This window comes from Phymastichus coffea, unplaced genomic scaffold (genome assembly GCF_024137745.1).
Source record: "Phymastichus coffea isolate CEN01 unplaced genomic scaffold, Cenicafe_Pcof_1.1 PCOF00009, whole genome shotgun sequence".
Taxonomy (NCBI): domain Eukaryota; kingdom Metazoa; phylum Arthropoda; class Insecta; order Hymenoptera; family Eulophidae; genus Phymastichus; species Phymastichus coffea.
Window position 1 is genome coordinate 4,759,327 of NW_026706820.1, and position 21,241 is coordinate 4,780,567.

The following is a 21,241-nucleotide window of genomic DNA, read 5'->3' on the forward strand; positions in this document are numbered from 1 at the left end:
TTTTTCGTCTTCGTACCAGTTGCACACGAAATCTGTAAAAAAATTAGTGATAATTTAAAATGAGCTTTAAAGTTAGCATTAAAATTATTTTACAAAATATATAATTTTTCAAAAAGTAAGATCAAAAATATCATTTTTAAAAATTTTTGATCGATAGTTTGAATACTACTTACCATTAACAAGAGCGATCTTGTGTGGCGACAGAGGACATAATCCCGGCACACTTTTTCGTACCCTCTGGACTTTTAGTGATCGAACAGCCAATTCTTCGTCTGTCCACATCAGTGCAATTGCGTCGCGCATGAATAAGTTCCTTTTGGCGAAGGATCTAAAACGCATCACATCGGAAGTCTCAACGTCGATCGAGAGATTGTCGATTACATAATATTTGCCATCTTTTGCCTGATAACGGCATTTACGAACTGAAATAAAATTTAAAAATAAATAAAAAATCAAAAATATCGTAATAATTGTAACGGGGGAGGTTATCTGAAAAATGGGAAATTTATATAAGAACAAATTCCTACGATGCAGAGCAAAACGCCGCTCCGTTAAACATGTATGATAGTACGTGTATTCGCCTTAACGTCAGATGATTTATCCTAGTTGTCTTCTGTTAAACGGAGTTGAATTCACCTTAAGTCATGTATCTTGTGACACTCGTTCAGTTTTAAGTGTGAGAGACTTTACTCTTAATCTTCTTAATCCCCTATATGTAAATAGATTAAAACCTAAGCCTTTTTCAATTACTTAAGCTACTAGGAAAATTAAATTACGAAAACGGCTAATAAATTTCACAGACTTTAATTAATAAAAATTACTACAGTCTTTGTAGGGCCGAAAGACTAATGCACGCGAATAGGATTTTACAATTAGTTATATTCGGTGAGAAAGAGAGAGAGAGAAGATTCGAATTATACCGCGAACTAACCATCGACGCGAATACAAAAAATAACGCTATCACGAATATACAAAATACCGAATGTATTTTGTATCGCTTAATATGACGGAAGATGCACCTACCATGCGGTGCAATTACGGTGATCAGCCGTAATTGTTGTTGCAAAAAAAATATCAACAGCCGCTGCCCCTTGATTATCAGCTGCACTGCCTTGTACTGCCTCCAATTAGCTACAATCTGATGCTTCTGCACTGCTACTTGTTATCTCGAAAATACCGTTGCACTCACGTACGAAATTGTCCCAAAAAAAACTAATTATTCGGCGAAAAAAAGTGCATTACAAATCGGCGGTAAATTCACTTTCACAACTGAGGCATAACTGCCTATTCAAAAGATCGCGCGCCCCCTCTCTCTTTTAACTATTAGAATTAACGCGCGAGAAGCAGAATCGCGAACGGTTCGATTAATTAAATCGACTATCGTTGCATAATACTTAAAAATAACGACTAAGATACATTTAATACAAATAATTTTTTCTATTTGACTAACCCCTTGCTGCTGCTGGTTCTTAACCATCAAGAAATTGAAGTGCTCCATCGGCTGTAATCGGCCGATTATTCTGTACAGCTATGTCTTGTACGTTATTTCCAGCTAGAACAATAAAAAAATATAATTTACTAGAAGTATATATTGAACATTATACTTCTTTTTTATTTACAAAGATTGCTTGTTTTTTTATAATTAATCAAAATGAATCAAAGAAACAGTAATATTATTAAACGTTCTTTTTTTTTGAGAGAGAGAAAAAAGAGTAACTTGCCAATGACAGCTTGGGGTTCGATATATTGATCTTCATCTGAAGCATTTCCAACATGTTCCTGGATTTCTTATTCATTTACCAGGTCGTGCAACTGCAGATGGTTTCGATCATCTGCGTTATTGTCGTAATTTATTCGTACATCTTCGCCGTCGCCGCCACCTTCGACTCTATGTCCACTGCCATTAGCTAATCGAAGAACAAGTTTACTTGTCTTCGAGTTTTTGAATATACGTTTGTTTATTTTATTAGTCAATCATTAACAAACTATCTTTAATCTTACTTGCATTTGAAGTCAAGGCATCTCCAGCTTTCTGTTGTTTGTTTTTACGACACTCGACCAAATGCGCCAAATTTCTATTCTTTTGAATAACTTTTTTAGCTTCAGCTAATTTTTGTTTTCTCTAAGAAAACAGGAATTTATACATTTTACGTTGTCAACCGAATATTAAAACGAATATACACTGAAAAAAGTAACAGGACACTAATCATACCTTCATCTGCGATATAGTCGCCATTTCATCTTCGTTATCAGATTCATCGGGTTGAAAATCAGAGTAATCATCGTCGTTATTCAGTAGTGGGTCATAATCGAGATGCGAAACTTTTTCTTCGAAACTGCTTTGGCTTGACACTTCTGATAAGTCCTGATCATCGTATTGGATTATTGGGAAACGAATTATGAATGTGCGAGCGTCGTTTCATCCGCTACAAAAGACAATCACGCATTAGTTTATAATTTAGGCGAATACAATTTTTCATTGTAATACATGCATTTTCAAGGTAATAAAGTACGAGAGAGAGAGAGAGAGCGAGAGAGAGAGTGCGAGAGCGAGAGAGAGAGAGAGAGAGAGAGAGCGAGAGAGAGAGAGAGAGTACGAGAGCGAGAGAGAGAGAGAGAGAGAGAGAGAGAGAGAGAGAGAGAGAGAGATAGAGAGAGAGAGAGAGAGAGAGAGCGATAACATACACGCCACTACACATGTGAAACACGGCAAGACGGGTTATCGTCAAAAGAAAGAGACTGAAAGAACGTACGTATCTACTTTCAAAGTAAAGGCGCGAAAGGAGAGGAGGAAGGCGAGTACGCGCGACGAAAATCCTAAATATAATATGCACTATTTACGAATCATATATAATCAAGTTGATCTGCAGATCTACCTCTCACAAAGATTCCGAGAACTCTAACTACATAGACCATTTTCTACGGATTAATGGCTATGTTTGCGTTTATTTCATTCTCTGTATCTATAATGTTTTCAAGCTCTGTCAGCATGTCATCACCAATTACGTACATCGCATGACTTAGAATCTTCGAAAAACAAATGCTACCAAATGGTAGCTAAATGCGGATATTAGGTTTATCATATTAATGTTTGTAAATTGCTTCATGTAACAAACTTGCTCAATTCCGCTATAGAGTAACATATATGCGGATTGTATCCGTCTTGGACGACTCCGGGGATTAACTTTTTTTAACATTTTTTTTTACTTTTAAATGCTTATTCATAAATTTTAACGCTCTTGGCATCGTTTTCAATTGTCTACTGCCTCATATCCCAAACTTCTCCGATTTCGCTATGTACATTTTCTTCTCTAACATTCCATCACCCTCAGTTGACATTCTAGAGTGCATTTTTTCCACAGCAGTTGTCGAATCGTTTGATGAGCTTGTACCGATACGTTTGATAAACATCTCTCCCAGGAGAAAGCCATAGATCTCAGAGCAAATTTGCTCTCGTATGCGTCCAAGAGATGCCACATTTAAACGCGCCATGAACATTGGAAATCCTACTACCTTCCTTCACTATAAAACATTAAGAAATTAAGTCTCCAATCAACTTGACACTACAAAAAACAACTATATATCCTCTGAACTTCAATAAGAAAAACAACCTAAATCGAAATGGTGTACACTACATGATATTAGGATTACTGATAGACTGTTACCCTCCCTACTTTTGTTTTTCTCTGCTAACACTCTGAATAACCACTGTGTCCAAGTTGCAAATTGGTTACTATCCATAACACAAGAAAAGTTTGACAATATCTGCAACCTCCCCTTTCCAAATATCCTTTCATTTCCACCTTTCTACCTACGAAATGTTACTTTAAGAGAAGCCTAGAACAAAATTAAATCACTAACCTTCAAAGGTAGAGGTCTCAACGATCTGACTACGAAAATGCTAGTTCTCGGTTAGCAAGATCTGGTATGACAACTCACGGCAATTATAAACAATCTACCCTTTTTCCAAGATTAAAGCGCCACGGTCATCCTCTCACTATAGCTCAACTCTCAGCAAGTATCATTCACGAGAGATATCATGAATAATACTCCTAACCCATATAAATTTTGCGATTGGAAAAAGACAAATAACTATACTCATTTTTTTTATTACTCCAAAGCTTTCGACTCGATAATTATTCATCAAGAAATTCAGAGTTTTCAACCTCAGAAATAAATCTCTCTAGTAGTTTTTCCGCTATCTCTCAGACAGATTTCAGAACGTCATTGATCGGACGAAATGATATCGCAGTGGTTGCAAACTCAGATTAGAGTCCCGCAGGACAGTGTGCTTTGTCCGCTCCTTTATTCCATATTCATGAATGATCTTCCAGCTCTTCTATTTTTCTCTAAATATATAATTTATAACGATACTCAAATATACCTTCATTGCCGACCTACTAAACTGTTGCAGGATCTCGCAAAAGCTTAACTCGATGCCCAATAGGTTGCAGATTGGGCCCAGGATAACGGTCTTCAGCTCAACCTTGCCAAAACCAAAATCATTCTTATTGGTAGCGAGCTTTACATATCTTTACTGTCTCTTGATTCTCTTTCGAAAATTAGGGTAAACAATATTGAAATTTCATTTTTGCAAGTTATCAAGAGCCTAGTACTCACTATATCATCTTCGCTCTAATAGAAATGCCATGTATCTTATGTCATAAGGCAGGTTCGTATAGCATTGAATACCCATAAATTCCATAAAAAAGTTTTCTCTATTCGCTTGTTCTATCTCACTTTTACTATGCCTCGATAATTTTTTCTTACCTTGATAAAATAAGATGATCAACCCTTAAAATAGCTCATAATGCCTGCGTGACTTTCATGACAGGCTATGTTCCTTCCATTCCTACTAAAAACATAAAATTTCATGTTTCTTTTCATAGAATGCGTCTGGACTGGCTAACCCTACATACTTAGTGATATTGCGTTCACCCTTCTCACCTATAAAATAGTATGTACCTAGTACCCGAACTACTTCACTACCTATCCCCACTCCCCAAATCAACTATCGTGTAGACAATCCAGCAAAAATCCACCTACGGCCTTCCACTATCCTGCCCTAAGGACTAAAGCTTGGAAGTACTCTATTGCCATAAATAGCATGAATCTTCTAACCAGCTCTCAATCACTGATTTCAAAAGTGAGAGGATACAAGAACTCAAACGCTGGCCTTTGTCCTTTTTAATCTTTAGACTGCGGGGAATTTTAGTACAAATTATCCTCTCAGAATATGTAAAATACGAGGGTGGATTGATAAGTTTCCGGCCTGTCCAAGAAAAACAACGTTTTTAAGAATTTTTTTTTATTTCTTAACATAATCTCCTCCAAGGCTGATACATTTCTCATAGCGGTGTTCTAGTCTAGTAATGCCATCTCTATAGATACTGATTGTATCTATACTGATACTGATTCGTCAAGCTCCTCAAAATACCCATTTACAGCTTCGATTACTTCTTTATTGTCCGCAAATCTCTTACCGCCAAGCCATTTTTTGAGGTTACGAAACAGATAATAGTCACTCGGGGTTAGATCTGGAGAGTAGGGAGGGTACGGGATCAATTCAAACTTCAGATCGTTGATTTTAGCCATCGCAACGATTGACTTGTGCGCTGGTGCATTATCGTGATGAAACAAGATTCTTTTCTTTGCCAGATGAGGTCGTTTAATTTTCACCTCGTGGCTCAAACATTGCAATAAGTCTGCGTAGTATTGACCAGTGATAGTTTTATCCTTTTCAAGGTAATTAATGTATATAATACCTCTTGCATTCCAAAAAACAGTAGCCATAACCTTGTTCGCCGGAAAAATTGTTTTTGCCTTCTTTGGAGTCGGTTCCCCTGATCCAATCCACTGTTTAGACTTTTTTTTGGTTTCAAGAGTATAGTGGTGGACCCAAGTTTCGTCAACGATTACGAATCGACGCAAAAGTTCGCTTGGATTACGCTTATACAACGCCAAATTAGCGGTAGAAATGTTTTTTCGAATCAATTTTTGGTCGACTGTTAGCAAACGCGGCACTCATCTTGCACAGAGCTTTTCCATATGCAAATGTTGGTGCAAAATATTTTGCACACGTTCATATGACATCTTACAGGTCTCAGCTATTTCACGTACTTTTAATCTGCGGTCTTCTAGCACTATTTGATAGATTTTTTCGATCATATCTGGAGTTGTGACCTCAATAGAGCGTCCTGAGCGAGGCTCATCAGAGGTGCTCACACGACTCTTTTTAAACTCGGAAACCCACTGCTTAATGGTTGAATATGATGGGGAGGATCTCCCCAGTGTTGAGTCCATCTCTTCTTTGATTCCTTCGGCTTTAACCCCTTCAAATAGAAGTATTTGATGACAGCACGATTTTCCAGCTTTTCCATTTTTAAGAAAAACACAGAGGCGTCTTGTTCAGTGTGCTCTCAAACCTAAACTAACATGGCGATCGGGCTGAAACTATAGCTACAAGCTATTTAAGGATGGTACTATAGAACGCCACCTCAAGGTAGGCCGAGTGGCACCATCTCTTGGTCAGGCCAGAAACTTATCAATCCACCGTCGTATATACATAATATCACTGGATATTTCAGATAGAGTCGCTGACCTGACTGATGGTCCATATATCGATCAGCCCCGCAGGCAACGTAAAGTACAATGTAATCACTCACTCTTTTGTTATAAAGATTTGAGAGGATATTTATTAAATATGAAAAAATAGTAATGAAATTCTAGCAGACACCCTTGACCTTGATAATCACCATTTGAAGGTCAAATTTTATTCCTACTATAAGTCAAGTTTTTAGACGGTTTACGTATGTAATTTGATATGCTGAATACGTAAAAAATAATTAAAAAATTCAAAGAAGAATTTGAATTCTAAGAACTTCAAATATTCTATGTCTCAAGAGTGGTCCATATAACAACCACCCCCACAGCTAAAAGATTAAAGTATTTAAACTTCAATAATTCTATACCCGAATAGAGACAGAGAAACTCACTAATTCTGTACCTTTCTCCCTCTTACCATTTGTCCCTTTCCCTCTTAATGTCAATGCTTTCGCCTCTATCACAGAATATCTTCAAACCCCAGATCACTACCTCAAATATAATATCCTCCCTTTAATCCACCTCCATGACAAAGTTCCCTTCTCTTTAAAGTATTATCTTGCATCTTTATGCATTCCCATCCTCTGCTTCCTACCTTCAATCTCTACTCCTACCAGAAATTCCATTCCGTGATCAAATTTTTGGCGTCGCTTACTCCTTTCTTGATAATTTTTCAAACAAAAAGTACCTATGACGAATACAAGAATTTGGCTAAATTTACTGATTTACAGGCATTGTAAAGTACTAATTTTGAAGATAATTTTCAAAGTATGCTCGCAAGTTCTCCTTTCTTAATAATTGTACCTATATCTGATTTTCCTCTCTGATAATATTGTTGCAGATTACAATTAATATGTGATGAATTCTGATTCGTCGCAAAAAGCGCAAATTGAATTGCCATGTTTGTTTATTAATTCTTATCATAATAAGTGGAGCTTTGCATTTTTATTGCAAAAATCCTGTTGTAACAACATCAAACCTTAAAACCCCTCTTATTTGTTTGTTTTTTGTACTCTTGTTTTTACTCTTGCTTTTATTCTTGTTTGTTTGTACAACCAATTGTCATAGAAACAAATTAATCTTTTCATTTTTATGCAAAATACCAGAAAGTGTTCTCGTTTCATCTTCTGGCAATATTTGCAACAAGACATCTAATATTAGACAATAAATAAATAGGCCCCCGCATGCCAGTTTTAGAGGGAGCCCTGGAATTAGCGGATCTCACCATCGATAGAAGAGTGAATCGCATAAAAAGGTATGAAGAAATCTAAAAAAATATAATCCCGACTTGAATCTGTCTAATTGATCAGTAACCAGCAGTCAGGCCACTTCATATGGAAGTTTGACCGTTGGCCGTTAGCTGATCACCGTAATTGCACCGCAGAGTAGATGCACCACCTTTTTTCAGCGTGATGGTATCATTCCTCACTTAAATTCGCAAGTGATAATATCGCATTCACGCCGAGCGTTGTTGTTCGAGGTAGAATTTCGAATTTTCTCCCTCTCTCTCTCTCCTCGGATAATTGTAAATCTTATACGCGTTCGCAAGTCTTTCGTCCCACAAAAGACTGTAACTTTTATTCTTATAAAAGGATTGATTTTTATTCGTCGCATTACGTTCTTTCGTTTCCCTTTAATTTAACAGATCCGTCATCTGATATCTTTTAAACCGATTTTGTCTAGGGAATAGTGGAAAAAAAACATTAGTCTACACCTAAGAGAAAGTGTTACAAATTAGATGGCTCAAGGTGAGTTCAACTCTATTGAAAAGGAGACATTGGATCGAAAGTATCAATCGTAAAGGCGAATACACATATTCTCATACGTAATTAACGGAGCGGCGATTAGCTCTGCATCGTGGAAGATTGTTCTTAAACAAACCCAATTTGCATCAGTTAATCCTCCCCGTTACATGGCCCCCAACCGGTATTAAGACCCGTTATTAGCGTATAGGATTGTACGTCGAAAGTAATTGACGGGAGAGAGAGACGATTACGCGAGCGCTTAGGAAGATTTGAGCGGGTGTCAATACGAGATTTTGAGCGGTGCACACCCTACAAGGGGAAAAGGAAGTCGCTTCGACATATTTATTAATTGTTATATTTAATGTAAGTTAGGGCCGAAAGCGATAATAACCAATAAGTCGAAGCGATCCCGAATCGTTGATACGTAATTAACAGGTGTTAGCCCGTTTGAGCCATAGTATAGTGGATAAAGGGGGGCTGGAAGCACCTGGGCGACAATAAGTGCAGAGAGCGCAAACCAAGCGTACAGCCCAAAAAATAATAACCTAGCGGAGCAAGCAAACAGTGTAACGGTCCTATCTATGAGCTAGTTTATTATATCACTGAATTACCGCAACCCGTCAAACGCATCTATCTGTTTACTCAAATCAGCACATTAAACGGCGCCACCTCACTGATTATTTGATTGTATTAGTACAAGAGTCTAACTTTATAACCAAAATAAGGAAAGCGACGTCACAAAGTAATAGATATAGATATAATGATTTTTGGTATTAAGAAAAATATGTTAATTAGAGATAATTTTAATATAACAAAGTATTTCTTATATAGATTTTAGTACGTAGATTTAGAATATAGTCATACGAATTCCGTTTAATTATTCAATAATAATGAATTTTAATATGCAAAGTTAATTTATTTATTACATTACAAATATGAATTATTAGAAAAATGTAAATAGTCCAAATGCAAAATGAATAAGAAATGAACTTGTATAAGTTAATACATAACTTGAGTAAGAATTGGTTTCATTGATAACAGCTTAATAATAACTGTTATTAATAAATAAACAATTCATAATTTATTTAAACAATAAGTTGTATATAGAACGAAAGCGTTAATTTTATACTTAATAATGACAAGTTTATAATTTATAAATCTTAGATAATTAATCTAATAATTGCGTTATAAGATTAGAAAAAAAGCCGTTATAAATATGAAAATTGATTATAATTCAAATGTTATTAACTAATTTAAATAATTCTTTTTAGAAAATACTTCCGAAATTTTTTTTTTTTTTTAATTTATTGTAACCCTTTACTTAGGGTTATACACTCTCATGTTACAAAGTATTTCACAATTTTTCATATTTTTAGTTTACCATCATTCAAAAAGGCAGACATAGATTTTAACGCTTTTATATCTATTATTTCTAATAACGATTTGTTATATATATATACATATTAAGATACATATGTAGTATAGAGCGTAAGCAAGCCAGCTGTGGCAATAGCGTAAGTGTACTCGGGCGCTAGGGTAAAACGGTCTGCGCGTATGTGTGTGCCTCAAGATATGTGTGTGTGGAAGTCGAGCGAGCGGCTGCAGAGCGAGCCGCAGAGGGACTAAAAAATGGCTACCATGCTTGTAACACGCTTGACATTTATTGCATCAGTATCTCAATAAATCTCGGTTATTAATGTACATCCATTCTTAATTATTGCTCCTGCTTATTTCTCTGCCTTCCCTTTTGTTTGATACATAACAAATTGGCGACGAGGATATTATTTTCTACTATATTTTTGTATCGAAAGTGATAGTGAAATTTTTGCCTTTCGCAATACACGTGGTGCATACTACGGGGTATAATAACTTAACTGCATTACTTCAAGTGTTTTATTACGAGTGTTCGGGTATGTTACAATACTTACATACATTCTGCTTCTACTGTCTCAGTGCATAACACGTATTTTCTTTTGAGGTTAGAAAATCGTGCGTTACATACATACATACATTCTACAATTGCGCGTCACATACATACAAATCACAAATTACATATAAAACTGTGTTCATACATTTTAGTGCCTACTAGTGAATGTGCGCGTGTGCGTCAACAATACTGACAAATTCAAAACACTTCCTCTAGAATTGCAAAATCTAGAATTACAAGTTTTTCTACAATTAAATCAGAGATGCCTGATAATAATGATACTACTACTACTGCTGCACCTGCTGCACCTAGTCCCAGTGCCGTAAACATCAATCCATTCATTCCAGGAGAAATGCAATGGGTACGTTGGCAAAAGAAATTTGAAGGTGCCATTAAAATCATGAAGGTTAGTACTGCCGATAAGGCAACGTTTCTGCTCCATTATGTTGGAGATGCCGCATATGATGCCTTATGTGACACATTCGGTGATGATCAAGTTGATTCAAAGTCGTACGAGACTTTAGTGGCTAAACTAAAAGAATTGTTTGCTCCGCCGGTACTTAAAATAGCCGAAAATTTCAAATTCAACTCACGCAAACAGCAACCAGGGGAGAGCATTCAAGAATTTGCAACGGCTCTCACAAAAATGAGTGCAAATTGCGGTTTTGGCAGCCACACGTCTAAAGCTCTTCGGAATCAATTCGTCTACGGTTTAGTCACTCCTCGTATTCAAAGCAGGTTGATCGAAACCAAAGATTTAACCTTTGAAACAGCAGTCACTACAGCACTCACGATGGAAACCTGCGAGCGCGAGACGTCATGCTTTCGTAAAGATCCACCCGCCATAAATTATCTACATGCTCAGAAGAAAAGGACGGATGTACATAAGAAGAAAAACAATTTTAATTCTAAAAGAAAAATACCACCGGTGGATTTTACGAAACCTTACTGCTACAGATGCGGCAATCCTAACCACAAAGCAAATGCCTGCCGATTACCGGTTTCCACAGTTTGCCTTTCTTGCAACAAACCTGGACATGTTGCTAGGGTATGCAGATCCAAATCCGACTACACAGACAACCAAGTACATCAAGTGTGCGACCATGAAAGCGAGGACGACGATTACTATGGACAGGAATTAATGGACATATGCAAAGTCGATACTGAAGAAATCAACAATTTACCTCTCCGAGAAAAATTCATGAAACAGCTCATTGTTGAAGACAAAACAGTCGAATTTGAGTTAGACAGCGGCGCAGCTGTTTCTCTGATGTGGTTTCAGGATGCCAAAAGATTGTTTCCAAAGTCCAGCCTGCAGCGTGCCTCCATAAAATTGGTAACTTATTGTAATTCTAATGTAAATGTACACGGTTTCATCGGTGTAACGGTAAATTTTGAAAATACAAAATTTTTATTAAACTTGTACCTTACTGATGTAAACCGTTCACCTTTGTGTGGACGTGAATGGATTCACAAGTTCATATCTAATAAAGGTGCTCAATGCTTGTTTACTCCTGTACTTTCACTTGAGACTAAAAAAATTCATAAATTTGATAAAATTTCCTTTGCTAAGGAATTATCTATTAAATATAAAAATGTAGTTCGGCAGGATTTTTCTCCTATTACAGGGCTGGGTTTAGTCTCATTAAAACTCAAGAAAGATTCTAAACCTATTTTTTTTAAAGCTCGAAGTGTGCCGTTTCGTCTCATTAAGCCGGTCGACTCAGCTCTGAATGCCTGGAAATCCTGCGACATATTGCAACCAATATCGACTTCACTTTACGCCACTCCGATCGTCCCCATCCTGAAGAAAGATGGCAATGTCCGAGTCTGCGGCGATTACAGTGTCACGGTGAATCCACAATTAATTGTCAATGACTGTCATATGCCCACTACCAAGGAAATGTTTATGGATCTCACTGGTTGTACCTGTCTTGCTCGAATTGATTGTGCCTGGGCATACATCCAGCTTCCGGTTGACGAAGCGACGGCAGATCTGCTCACTATTAACACGCCTCGCGGACTTTACCGCGTTAAACGAATGTTATTTGGTATAGCCGCTGCGCCTGCCATCTGGCAAGAATGTATGAATTTTCTTTTTCGCTCTGTCAAAGGTGTCTGCGTCTTCCAAGATGATTTGAGGTTGGCTGCCAGGTCCCTTTCCGAATTGATTACTCTGATTCACACTGTGCTAAAAATTCTGGATGACCACAATATTAAAATTAATTTAAAAAAATGTTCCTTCTGCGACGAAGAAATTTGTTACTGTGGTCACATCATTAACGCTAAAGGCATTCATAAAGATCTTGCAAAATTTGAAGCTGTCTCAAATATGCCCCAACCTCAAAACGTTTCGGAATTACGCACCTACATTGGAATGATCATGTACTACGGTAGATTCATTAAAAACGCTAGCACTTTGTTAGCACCGTTATACAACCTGCTTAAAAAAAACTGTAAATTTGTTTGGTCCAAAGAATGTCAAACAGCCTTTGTGTCCACGAAAACTGCTTTTACTAGTGACACCTGTTTGACATTCTTTGACCCATCGAGACCTTTGATACTAGCCACAGATGCTAGTCCAGTAGGAGTCGGCGCAGTCATCTCCCACAGCTTCGAAGACGGTAGTGAAAGACCCATTCAATTCGCCTCTCAGAAATTAAATACAATACAATAAAAGTACAGTCAAATTGATCGAGAAGCGTACGCGATAGTCTTCGGTGTTAAAAAATTTCACCAATACTTATATGGTCAAAAATTTACTCTCCTTTGCGATAATCGTCCGTTGGTACAAATTTTTAATCAAAATAAAGCTCTACCTGCATACAATGCCATGCGTTTGCAACATTATGCCATTTTTCTCCGAGGTTTCAATTACGACATCAGATATCGTAAATCAGAATTAAATTGTAACGCGGATTGCCTTTCTAGGTTACCCGTAACTGTGGAGAAAGATACGGCGGACTCCCTAAGCAAAATTGATGTTTTTCATTTGCAAACCATGAATATTTTATCTGTTGATGCGTTCAACATGCGTGAATTGGTGAACGACGACGTAAAGATACAATATGTAATCAACAGCCTTTGTAACGGCAAGAAACTATGTCACCAAGATACCTGGAATGTCGATCCAAAAGAATTCTCTGTAGAAAATAATTTTTTGTTTAAACAAGATAGAATTGTCATACCTGAAAAGCTTCGACAGAGAGTTCTGGAGGAATTGCATGCCGGACATTTCGGTATCGTAAAAATGAAAAATTTAGCGCGAGGTCATTGCTGGTGGCCCAACATTGATAAAGACATTGAAAAAGTGGCTCATTCATGTGAATCTTGCATACTTAATCGTAACAATCCTTCCAAAGTACCCATTCATCCATGGGAACCTGCTACCAGACCATTTGAAAGGGTCCATGTTGATTTTGCCGGTCCGTTCCTGGGTGTGTATCTTTTTATTCTTGTTGATGCCTTTTCTAAGTGGCCAGAAATCAAATCAGTTGTCAAAAATATGCTAATTTCTACCACTATCGATGTATGCCTCGATATTTTCACTCAATTTGGCCTGCCGGAAATCTTTTTCTCCGACAACGGTAGAACTTTCATAGCTGAAATATTCGAGTTATTTTTAAAAGAACACGGCATTTTGCATAAATTTTCCGCACCATATCACCCAGCTTCAAATGGTCAGGCAGAAAGGTTTGTTCAAATGATAAAAGTAGCCTTAAAGAAAGCATGTGATACAACTAATATTGCGGATAGCATAAGGAAGATCCTTGTTCAATACAGAAATATGCCTCATTGTATAACTGGCAAAACGCCGGCTGAATTGTTTTTGGGGAGAAAGATGAGAGGCAAATTAGACTTACTTAACCCGACACCAAACAAAAAATTGCCTGTAAACAATTTCAATAAATTTCACAATAACCAAAAAGTACTAGTCCGTAATTATGTAAGTGGTGCTAAATGGCTCTTTGGTAAGATTTTAGGTCATAAGGGTAATTTATTGTACAAGGTTGAACTGCGTGATGGAAAAATTTGTACCAGACACGCAAATCAAATCTCTGCGGTAAAAGCGACTGAATCATGTGATAACTCCGACTACTTCGTGCCTGATTCCGAGCGCGTTTCCTTATATGAAACTGGTAATTTGACTAAAGCAGTGCCTACAATAGCCATAAACGCTCCTGAACCAGGCACCAGCGAGTCGATTAGTTCTAGTCCTAAGCGTAAAACCAAAAGCCCCGTACGCTACCCCGAAAATGAATATTATTTTGAAGACAAAAGCTCGTAGAGCTTTTCTACTTTACACGGGGAAGTGTTATATATATATACATATTAAGATACATATGTAGTATAGAGCGTAAGCAAGCCAGCTCTGGCAATAGCGTAAGTGTACTCGGGCGCTAGGGTAAAACGGTCTGCGCGTATGTGTGTGCCTCAAAATATGTGTGTGTGGAAGTCGAGCGAGCGGCTGCAGAGCGAGCCGCAGAGGGACTAAAAAATGGCTACCATGCTTGTAACACGCTTGACATTTATTGCATCAGTATCTCAATAAATCTCGGTTATTAATGTACATCCATTCTTAATTATTGCTCCTGCTTATTTCTCTGCCTTCCCTTTTGTTTGATACATAACACAATTCTATGTTATATGGCGGTTGATATCCGTATTTAAGCAGGGATTTAAATAGTCCTTGTCTATGAGTATCGAATTCTTTGCATTGCCAAATAACATGATTTAAAGTTTGATCAGATGTTTCACATTTACATAAAGGATTATCAATAAAACCAGTACGTGCTAATGAATATGCAAGATTATAGTGGTCTGATCTACATCTATTTACAGTGACTATAAAACCCCTGCTCAAGTTTTTTACCCCTGAATACCATGATTTTTGCTTGGATTGATAATATAACTAAAAATATGTTTTGCCTCTGTATTTTCCTTGTTCTACAATTTTTTTTTCAGTATTTCTAAAACTGCTTTTTTTAAAGGTTTCTGTAAGATCAGTGAATGGAATTTTAGTTTTATTTGGGTATTCTGAATGTGTAGCGATTTAGCAAGTTCGTCTGCTCTCTCATTGCCATTAATGCCTGTATGAGCAGGTATCCAAAAGAGTTTCAGTTGATTAGCGTTTTGTGTTTTCTTTATAAATTCGTTGTACATTTCTTTCATTTTAAAAATATAAAAATTAGTCTTTACACTATTTTTTAAAGATGTTAATGATTGCAGGGCGCTAAGTGAGTCTGTGAAAATAAATACATTTCTATTAGAATAATCTAGAGCAATTTCAAATGCGTTATATAAGGCTGCACATTCTGCAGTATATACAGAGGCATGTTTTTCGATTGAAATTTTTTTATTAATATTGAGTTCAGGACAAAGTACAGAACAACCAACACAATTAGCTTCTGCTACTTTACTACCATCTGTAAATATTGCTAGAGCATCGCTTTTCTTTATTATATCATTAAGTATAACATTTGGATCGCTTTTATCTTTTAATTTTTTACCAGTATCAACATTATATGGGATTGTAGTAGTTATTGATTCATATTTATTACAATATATATTATACTTCTCCCGAGTTTCTATAATATTTGTAATATTTGTACTATTTACAATGTTTTTAACATAAAGATTTTTTTGTACTCTTAGTTTGTTTTTTATAATGTTGTAGAAACGATTAATAGTTTTAGTAGTTAAAGAATCTGCATTCGATAATATTTTGGCCAGAAATTGATTGCATAAAAGCTCTGCCCGGTGTTCAATTGTATTTAATTTTGCTTCTGCGATTAGTATATTAGTTGGTGTACTAATACGGAAACCTAATGAAGCCCTTATAGCAGCGAATTGAATTTTTTCTAATCTATACTTTAAATCTACACGATTTGGATAATAAATAAAGAGACCGTAATCAATTATAGATCTGACAAAGCTCTTAAATAATACAATTAGTGTTTCTGGCGATGATCCCCACCAAGTTCCACACAAAAATTTAATAATATTCATCGCCTTGATACATTTCTTTTGCACTATATTAACATGTTTTACAAATGATAAACTGTAGTCAAGATTTATGCCTAAGAACTTTACATTATCGCTAGATTTTACAGTGATATCATTAATTTTTATTTCTGTATTACCTGGTCTTATGTTTTTGTTGTTAAAATGTACAAATATCGTTTTAGCGTCGCTTATTTCTAATCCCAGTTCAAGTAGCTTCTTTTTTATAATAAATATAGATTTCTCTAACATTTTTTTCCCGCGTTTTATAGATTTACATTTTACATATGCGGCTAAATCATCTGCAAATTGCGAAGTAAGCACAGTTTTTTGTAAGTTTGTTGTAAGTTCTGAGCAGTAAATTATATACAATAAGGGACTAAGAACCCCTCCTTGAGGTACGCCTTTGTAGGCTTTTCTGTGACTATCTTGTAAGCTCTCAGTGAATATATTCCTTTCACGTGTTAGAAAACTAATAAATTTAACTAGTGACTGTGAACATCCAATAGAAGCAAGTTTTTGTAATAAGATATCAATAATTACATGATCAAATGCACCTTGCACATCTAAAAAAGCTGCAAGCACATCTTTTTTTTCCGAAAACGCTTCTATGATTTTTAAAACTAAATTGCTAATATTATCCACGCAAGATTTACCTTTACGGAAGCCGCATTGGTTTTCCGGTAATATGTTTTTATCTTCCACCCACCATTGCATTCTATTTTTTATCATAGTCTCGAAAAGCTTACAGAGGCAAGAAGTTAGGGCTAGCGGGCGAAATGTTTTTCCATCGCTTTTTTCAATAAAAAGTACAAATGTGTCTTGCCAAGTCCGCGGATATTCACCTTTTGCATACATCAAATTAAAAATGTCTAATAAAATGAGTTTATAATTGATTGGAAGAAGCTGCAAAATACCAGAATCGATTCCATCCATGCCAGATGCAGATTTGGCGTTTCTTGAATCTAATGCAAGGTTAAACTCAGCAAAGCTAAAAGGTACATCAAAAAAGGAATTTTTTTGACATACATATATTTTATTTGGATTAGTGCTAACCTAAGGCGGGCAGATTTTATTTAAAGCATTTTCTACGTTTTGTACCTGTAAATTTTTATTAGTACTAAGTGGCGTTGTCTTAATCCATCGACTCTTAAATATTTTGCACTTATTCCACACATATTTAGCACTTGTACAAAAATTTAGACTAGCAGCAAACTTATGAAAACTTTCCTTTTTCTTTTTTTTAAAAGTCTTTTTAATAAGCGCAACTATTTTATTGTATTCTACTAAGTTTTCTAGATTACCAGTACATTCCCATTTTTTATAGCATGTACGTCTAAGTCGTATTAATTTCGCACATTCAGAATCCCACCATGGTACGGGGTTACTTTTTTTGAATCGAGTTCTTTTAGTTTTGTACTTAGGTGTACTTAATTTGATTGCGTATGTAATAATATTCACAAAAGTAGAGTATAGTTTACTCGGTTGAGTTTCATTGAAATCAAGTTGTAATAAGCTTAGGTATTCTTTATTTAATATTTCATTTACTTTTGACCAATCAGTACTTATAGTTTTTAGTTTAAACGATTTTTTTTTATACAAACTTTTTCTGCATCTATTGTTATGAAAATCGGGAAATGATCAGAGCTCCAAGTCTCATCGAATACTTCAACATGTAGTATGTCAGATAAATTTGTATTAGAAAGTACTAAGTCTATATTAGATTTTGAATTATTGCGCATATCCATATAAGTTATCGAATTATCATTATGTATGATTAAATCATACGTTTCTATTGCATTATAAAGCTTTGATCCATTTGAGTCGTTGTATCGACAATTCCATATCGTGCTATGTGCGTTGAAATCGCCTACGAGTAAGGAATGATTATTATTGTTTACATTACTTACGATAGTATCCGAGCACTGTTGCGTAAGCATAAGACCCGGAGCTCTGTAGCACGCTATTATATCAAGCGCAGGTGTAACATTATTTATATGGGTCATTCTTCATATTATCGGCCAAGTTTGGAACTTTGGGTTTCCAAAATCTTATTTGACATTAAGGAATCGATTCTTCACATAAAATACAAGTACAATCCACTCCATTTACGCCCTAAAAGTTATTTGCGCTCCCTAGGTAGCCCTTTGAAGTTTTAATTTTCGTAGAAATTTATTTTTTATTTTTTTTTTCGAATATGTCTAACTAGTGAAAATAATTTGAAAAAAATACATACATACGCAGAATTTCCACAGCTTTTCAATAAAAATATTTTCACGACCCAAAAGTTACGCTATCTAGGATGAAAACGCGTTTTTTTCAGAAAAATCGATTTTTGACTACTTACCCCAACTTTCTTTTCAAAATCGACCTCACCAATCAATTCCTCGTGAAATTTTACATCAAAACATGTATTAACATTTTTGCGGACGGATTGGGTTAGCTGTATAAAAAATAAAACCGAAAATTAAACAATCGAATTTACGCGTGAAAATCAGTGATAAAATATCAGCTCACATGGATATACTCATACTCGTATATTATGTATGTATGAGTAAACATATATATGTACACATTATATGTGGCTATACTTGTAATTGATGATCAAAATGTATTTTTGTACTAATACTAATGATAATATTGAATATTTATTATGTATTTGAGCATTTTGGTAATACTATATATTTACTCATGCACGATCTGATTGACTGTCTCATGAGTATATACTCTAATGCTATGAGTATGCACCCTAACCACGCATACAAGAATAGGTTAGAACGCGGGAAACACTCGGTATAGTTCTTAGTTAGCAGCCGGATATTAGCGAGCGGAAAGCTCCGTCATATGTTTGCTATTTTGTTTATTTTAATAGAGCAACAATGTCGTCAAATGTAAAAAGGAAGGTCTGTTGTAATCCGTTTAATAAATCTGTCAGTCGTAAGTATCACGCCAATATTAAGCATCATAGTTGACGTTAATAGATCTGTTCCTTACATAGATTCATTATTTTTCTAGACTCGCGAGAAACCTCAGATTTATGTTCATTTCCGGCAACTGATTTATGGAAAATTAAAGATGCAGACCAAACTTATTTACTTTGTTCCAATTGTCGTAAAGAATTACGAAATTACACTCCGATTGATAATCAAGAAGAGTTGGAATCTCCAAGTCAATCATCTCAAATCGAGACTTCTGATAGTACTTTAAGCAGTCAAGATGTGAATCCTGGGACTTCGATAGATATTACGATGGGTATGTCCCCAGTGAAACGAAAACTGTAAATTCAATGACTATCATATTTTTCTACGTAGTATCCAAGTCTTTTTTATTTCATTTCAAATCGTGTATTTATATGCGCAGGTTAGACACATCATCGTATTCTGCATCAAAACTTGACGAAATTCAAGAGGTGGTTAGAAAAAAATTCAAGTCTGATTTTAATGTCAATCCCGTTACGGAATCCGATAAAGTGATCCACGATTACAGTGTCATTATAACAAATTTGAAAAATGCTATCCGAAGGGAAAATAATACGTAAGCTGCGATTCGCATGAAGTTATTGTATGCATCTTACTTTCGTTTTGAAATTCTTTTTCTATTTTGCTGTAAATCAACTTTCAGGGCTCGAAAAATTGAGTATGTCTCATTACTACCAAGCGATTGGTCTAAGAATAAAATATCAGAGGAATTTGATGTTTCTAAGTACGTCGTTGCAAGTGCCAAAAATTTACAAACAAATGAAAATAATAAGGATTGTGCTAAAAATCCGGGTAAACCGAGCTTAGATGATATGATAAAAACAAGAGTAATCGAATTTTATGAACGTGAAGAAAATTCGAAACAATTACCTGGAAAAAAAGATTTTAAATCTGTTGTTCAAGACGATGGAAAACGAATTAATGTACAAAAAAAATTGGTTTTGTGTAATTTGTCTGAGCTGTATGAGTTGTACAAGCGACGATACCCTCAGGATAAAATTAGTTTTTCAAAGTTCGCTACGTTGCGACCAAAACATTGTGTCTTAGCTGGAAGCAGCGGAACCCATACAGTACGCGTCTGTTCAATTCACGAAAACGTAAAGTTAATGCTTGAAGGTAAGCATTACAAAAATTAACAATTTTTTCATCATTAAAAAAATTGTATTCTTTTTTATTCATGAAGATAACATTTTTTAGGATGCAAATTCAAACAACTTTTCAATAATAGTGATTGGTTCGCTCATGGAAAGTCTAACAGTAGAAACTTGATAAATAAATTAGTTTGCGACAATCCATCTTTCTCATGCTTTGAACGTACATGTAGTGATTGCCAGGACACAAGTGAAATGAAAAATGTTTTACTGAGCGCTTTAGAAGAAAATGAAATTTAAGAGATTAATTACAAAATTTGGGCCACGACAGATCGCTGTACTATACTGGATACGAAAAATGATGTCGATGATTTTGTAGATCTACTTTTCAAAAGCCTAAACAAGTTCATTTTACATGATTTTATTGCATCGGAACAAAGTACATTTTATTCAAATTTGAAAGAAAAGTTGAAACAAGGAGAATTTATTATCGTTTTAGACTTTGCTGAAAATTATGCTTTTGTAGTCCAAGATTCTGTTCAAGCTTTTGATTGGAATAATTCACAAGCAACATTATTTCCAGTTGTAATCTATTTTAACGAAAATGGTGAAATAAAACATCGGTGCCTCATTTTCATATCTGATTGCTTGAAACATGACACAATTGCCGTGTACATGTATCAAAAGCACATTATTGAATATTTGAAAAAAGAATTTAGTGAAGTAAATAAGATTTTTTATATGTCTGATGGAGCTCCTCAGCAGTTCAAAAATAAGAAAAATTTTGTTAATATTTGCAATCATTTTTCTGATTTTGGTATAGAAGCCGAATGGCATTATTTCGCTACATCACATGGTAAAAATGAATGTGACGGAATATCTGGAAGTACAAAG

The 21,241-nt window shown here is 35.5% G+C and overlaps 2 protein-coding genes across 2 annotated transcripts; both read left to right on the forward strand.

The window, feature by feature from the left end:
• The first annotated feature begins 10,537 nt into the window (after positions 1 to 10,537).
• On the forward strand, positions 10,538 to 12,952 carry LOC131671406 (uncharacterized protein K02A2.6-like). Its single transcript, XM_058947794.1, has one exon. It carries the CDS (start codon positions 10,538 to 10,540, stop codon positions 12,950 to 12,952), a length of 2,415 nt encoding a protein of 804 aa, XP_058803777.1.
• Positions 12,953 to 13,276: 324 nt separating this feature from the next.
• LOC131671415 (uncharacterized protein K02A2.6-like) lies at positions 13,277 to 14,563 on the forward strand. Its single transcript, XM_058947806.1, has one exon. The coding sequence runs from the start codon at positions 13,277 to 13,279 to the stop codon at positions 14,561 to 14,563; it is 1,287 nt and encodes a 428-aa protein (XP_058803789.1).
• Positions 14,564 to 21,241: the final 6,678 nt, after the last annotated feature.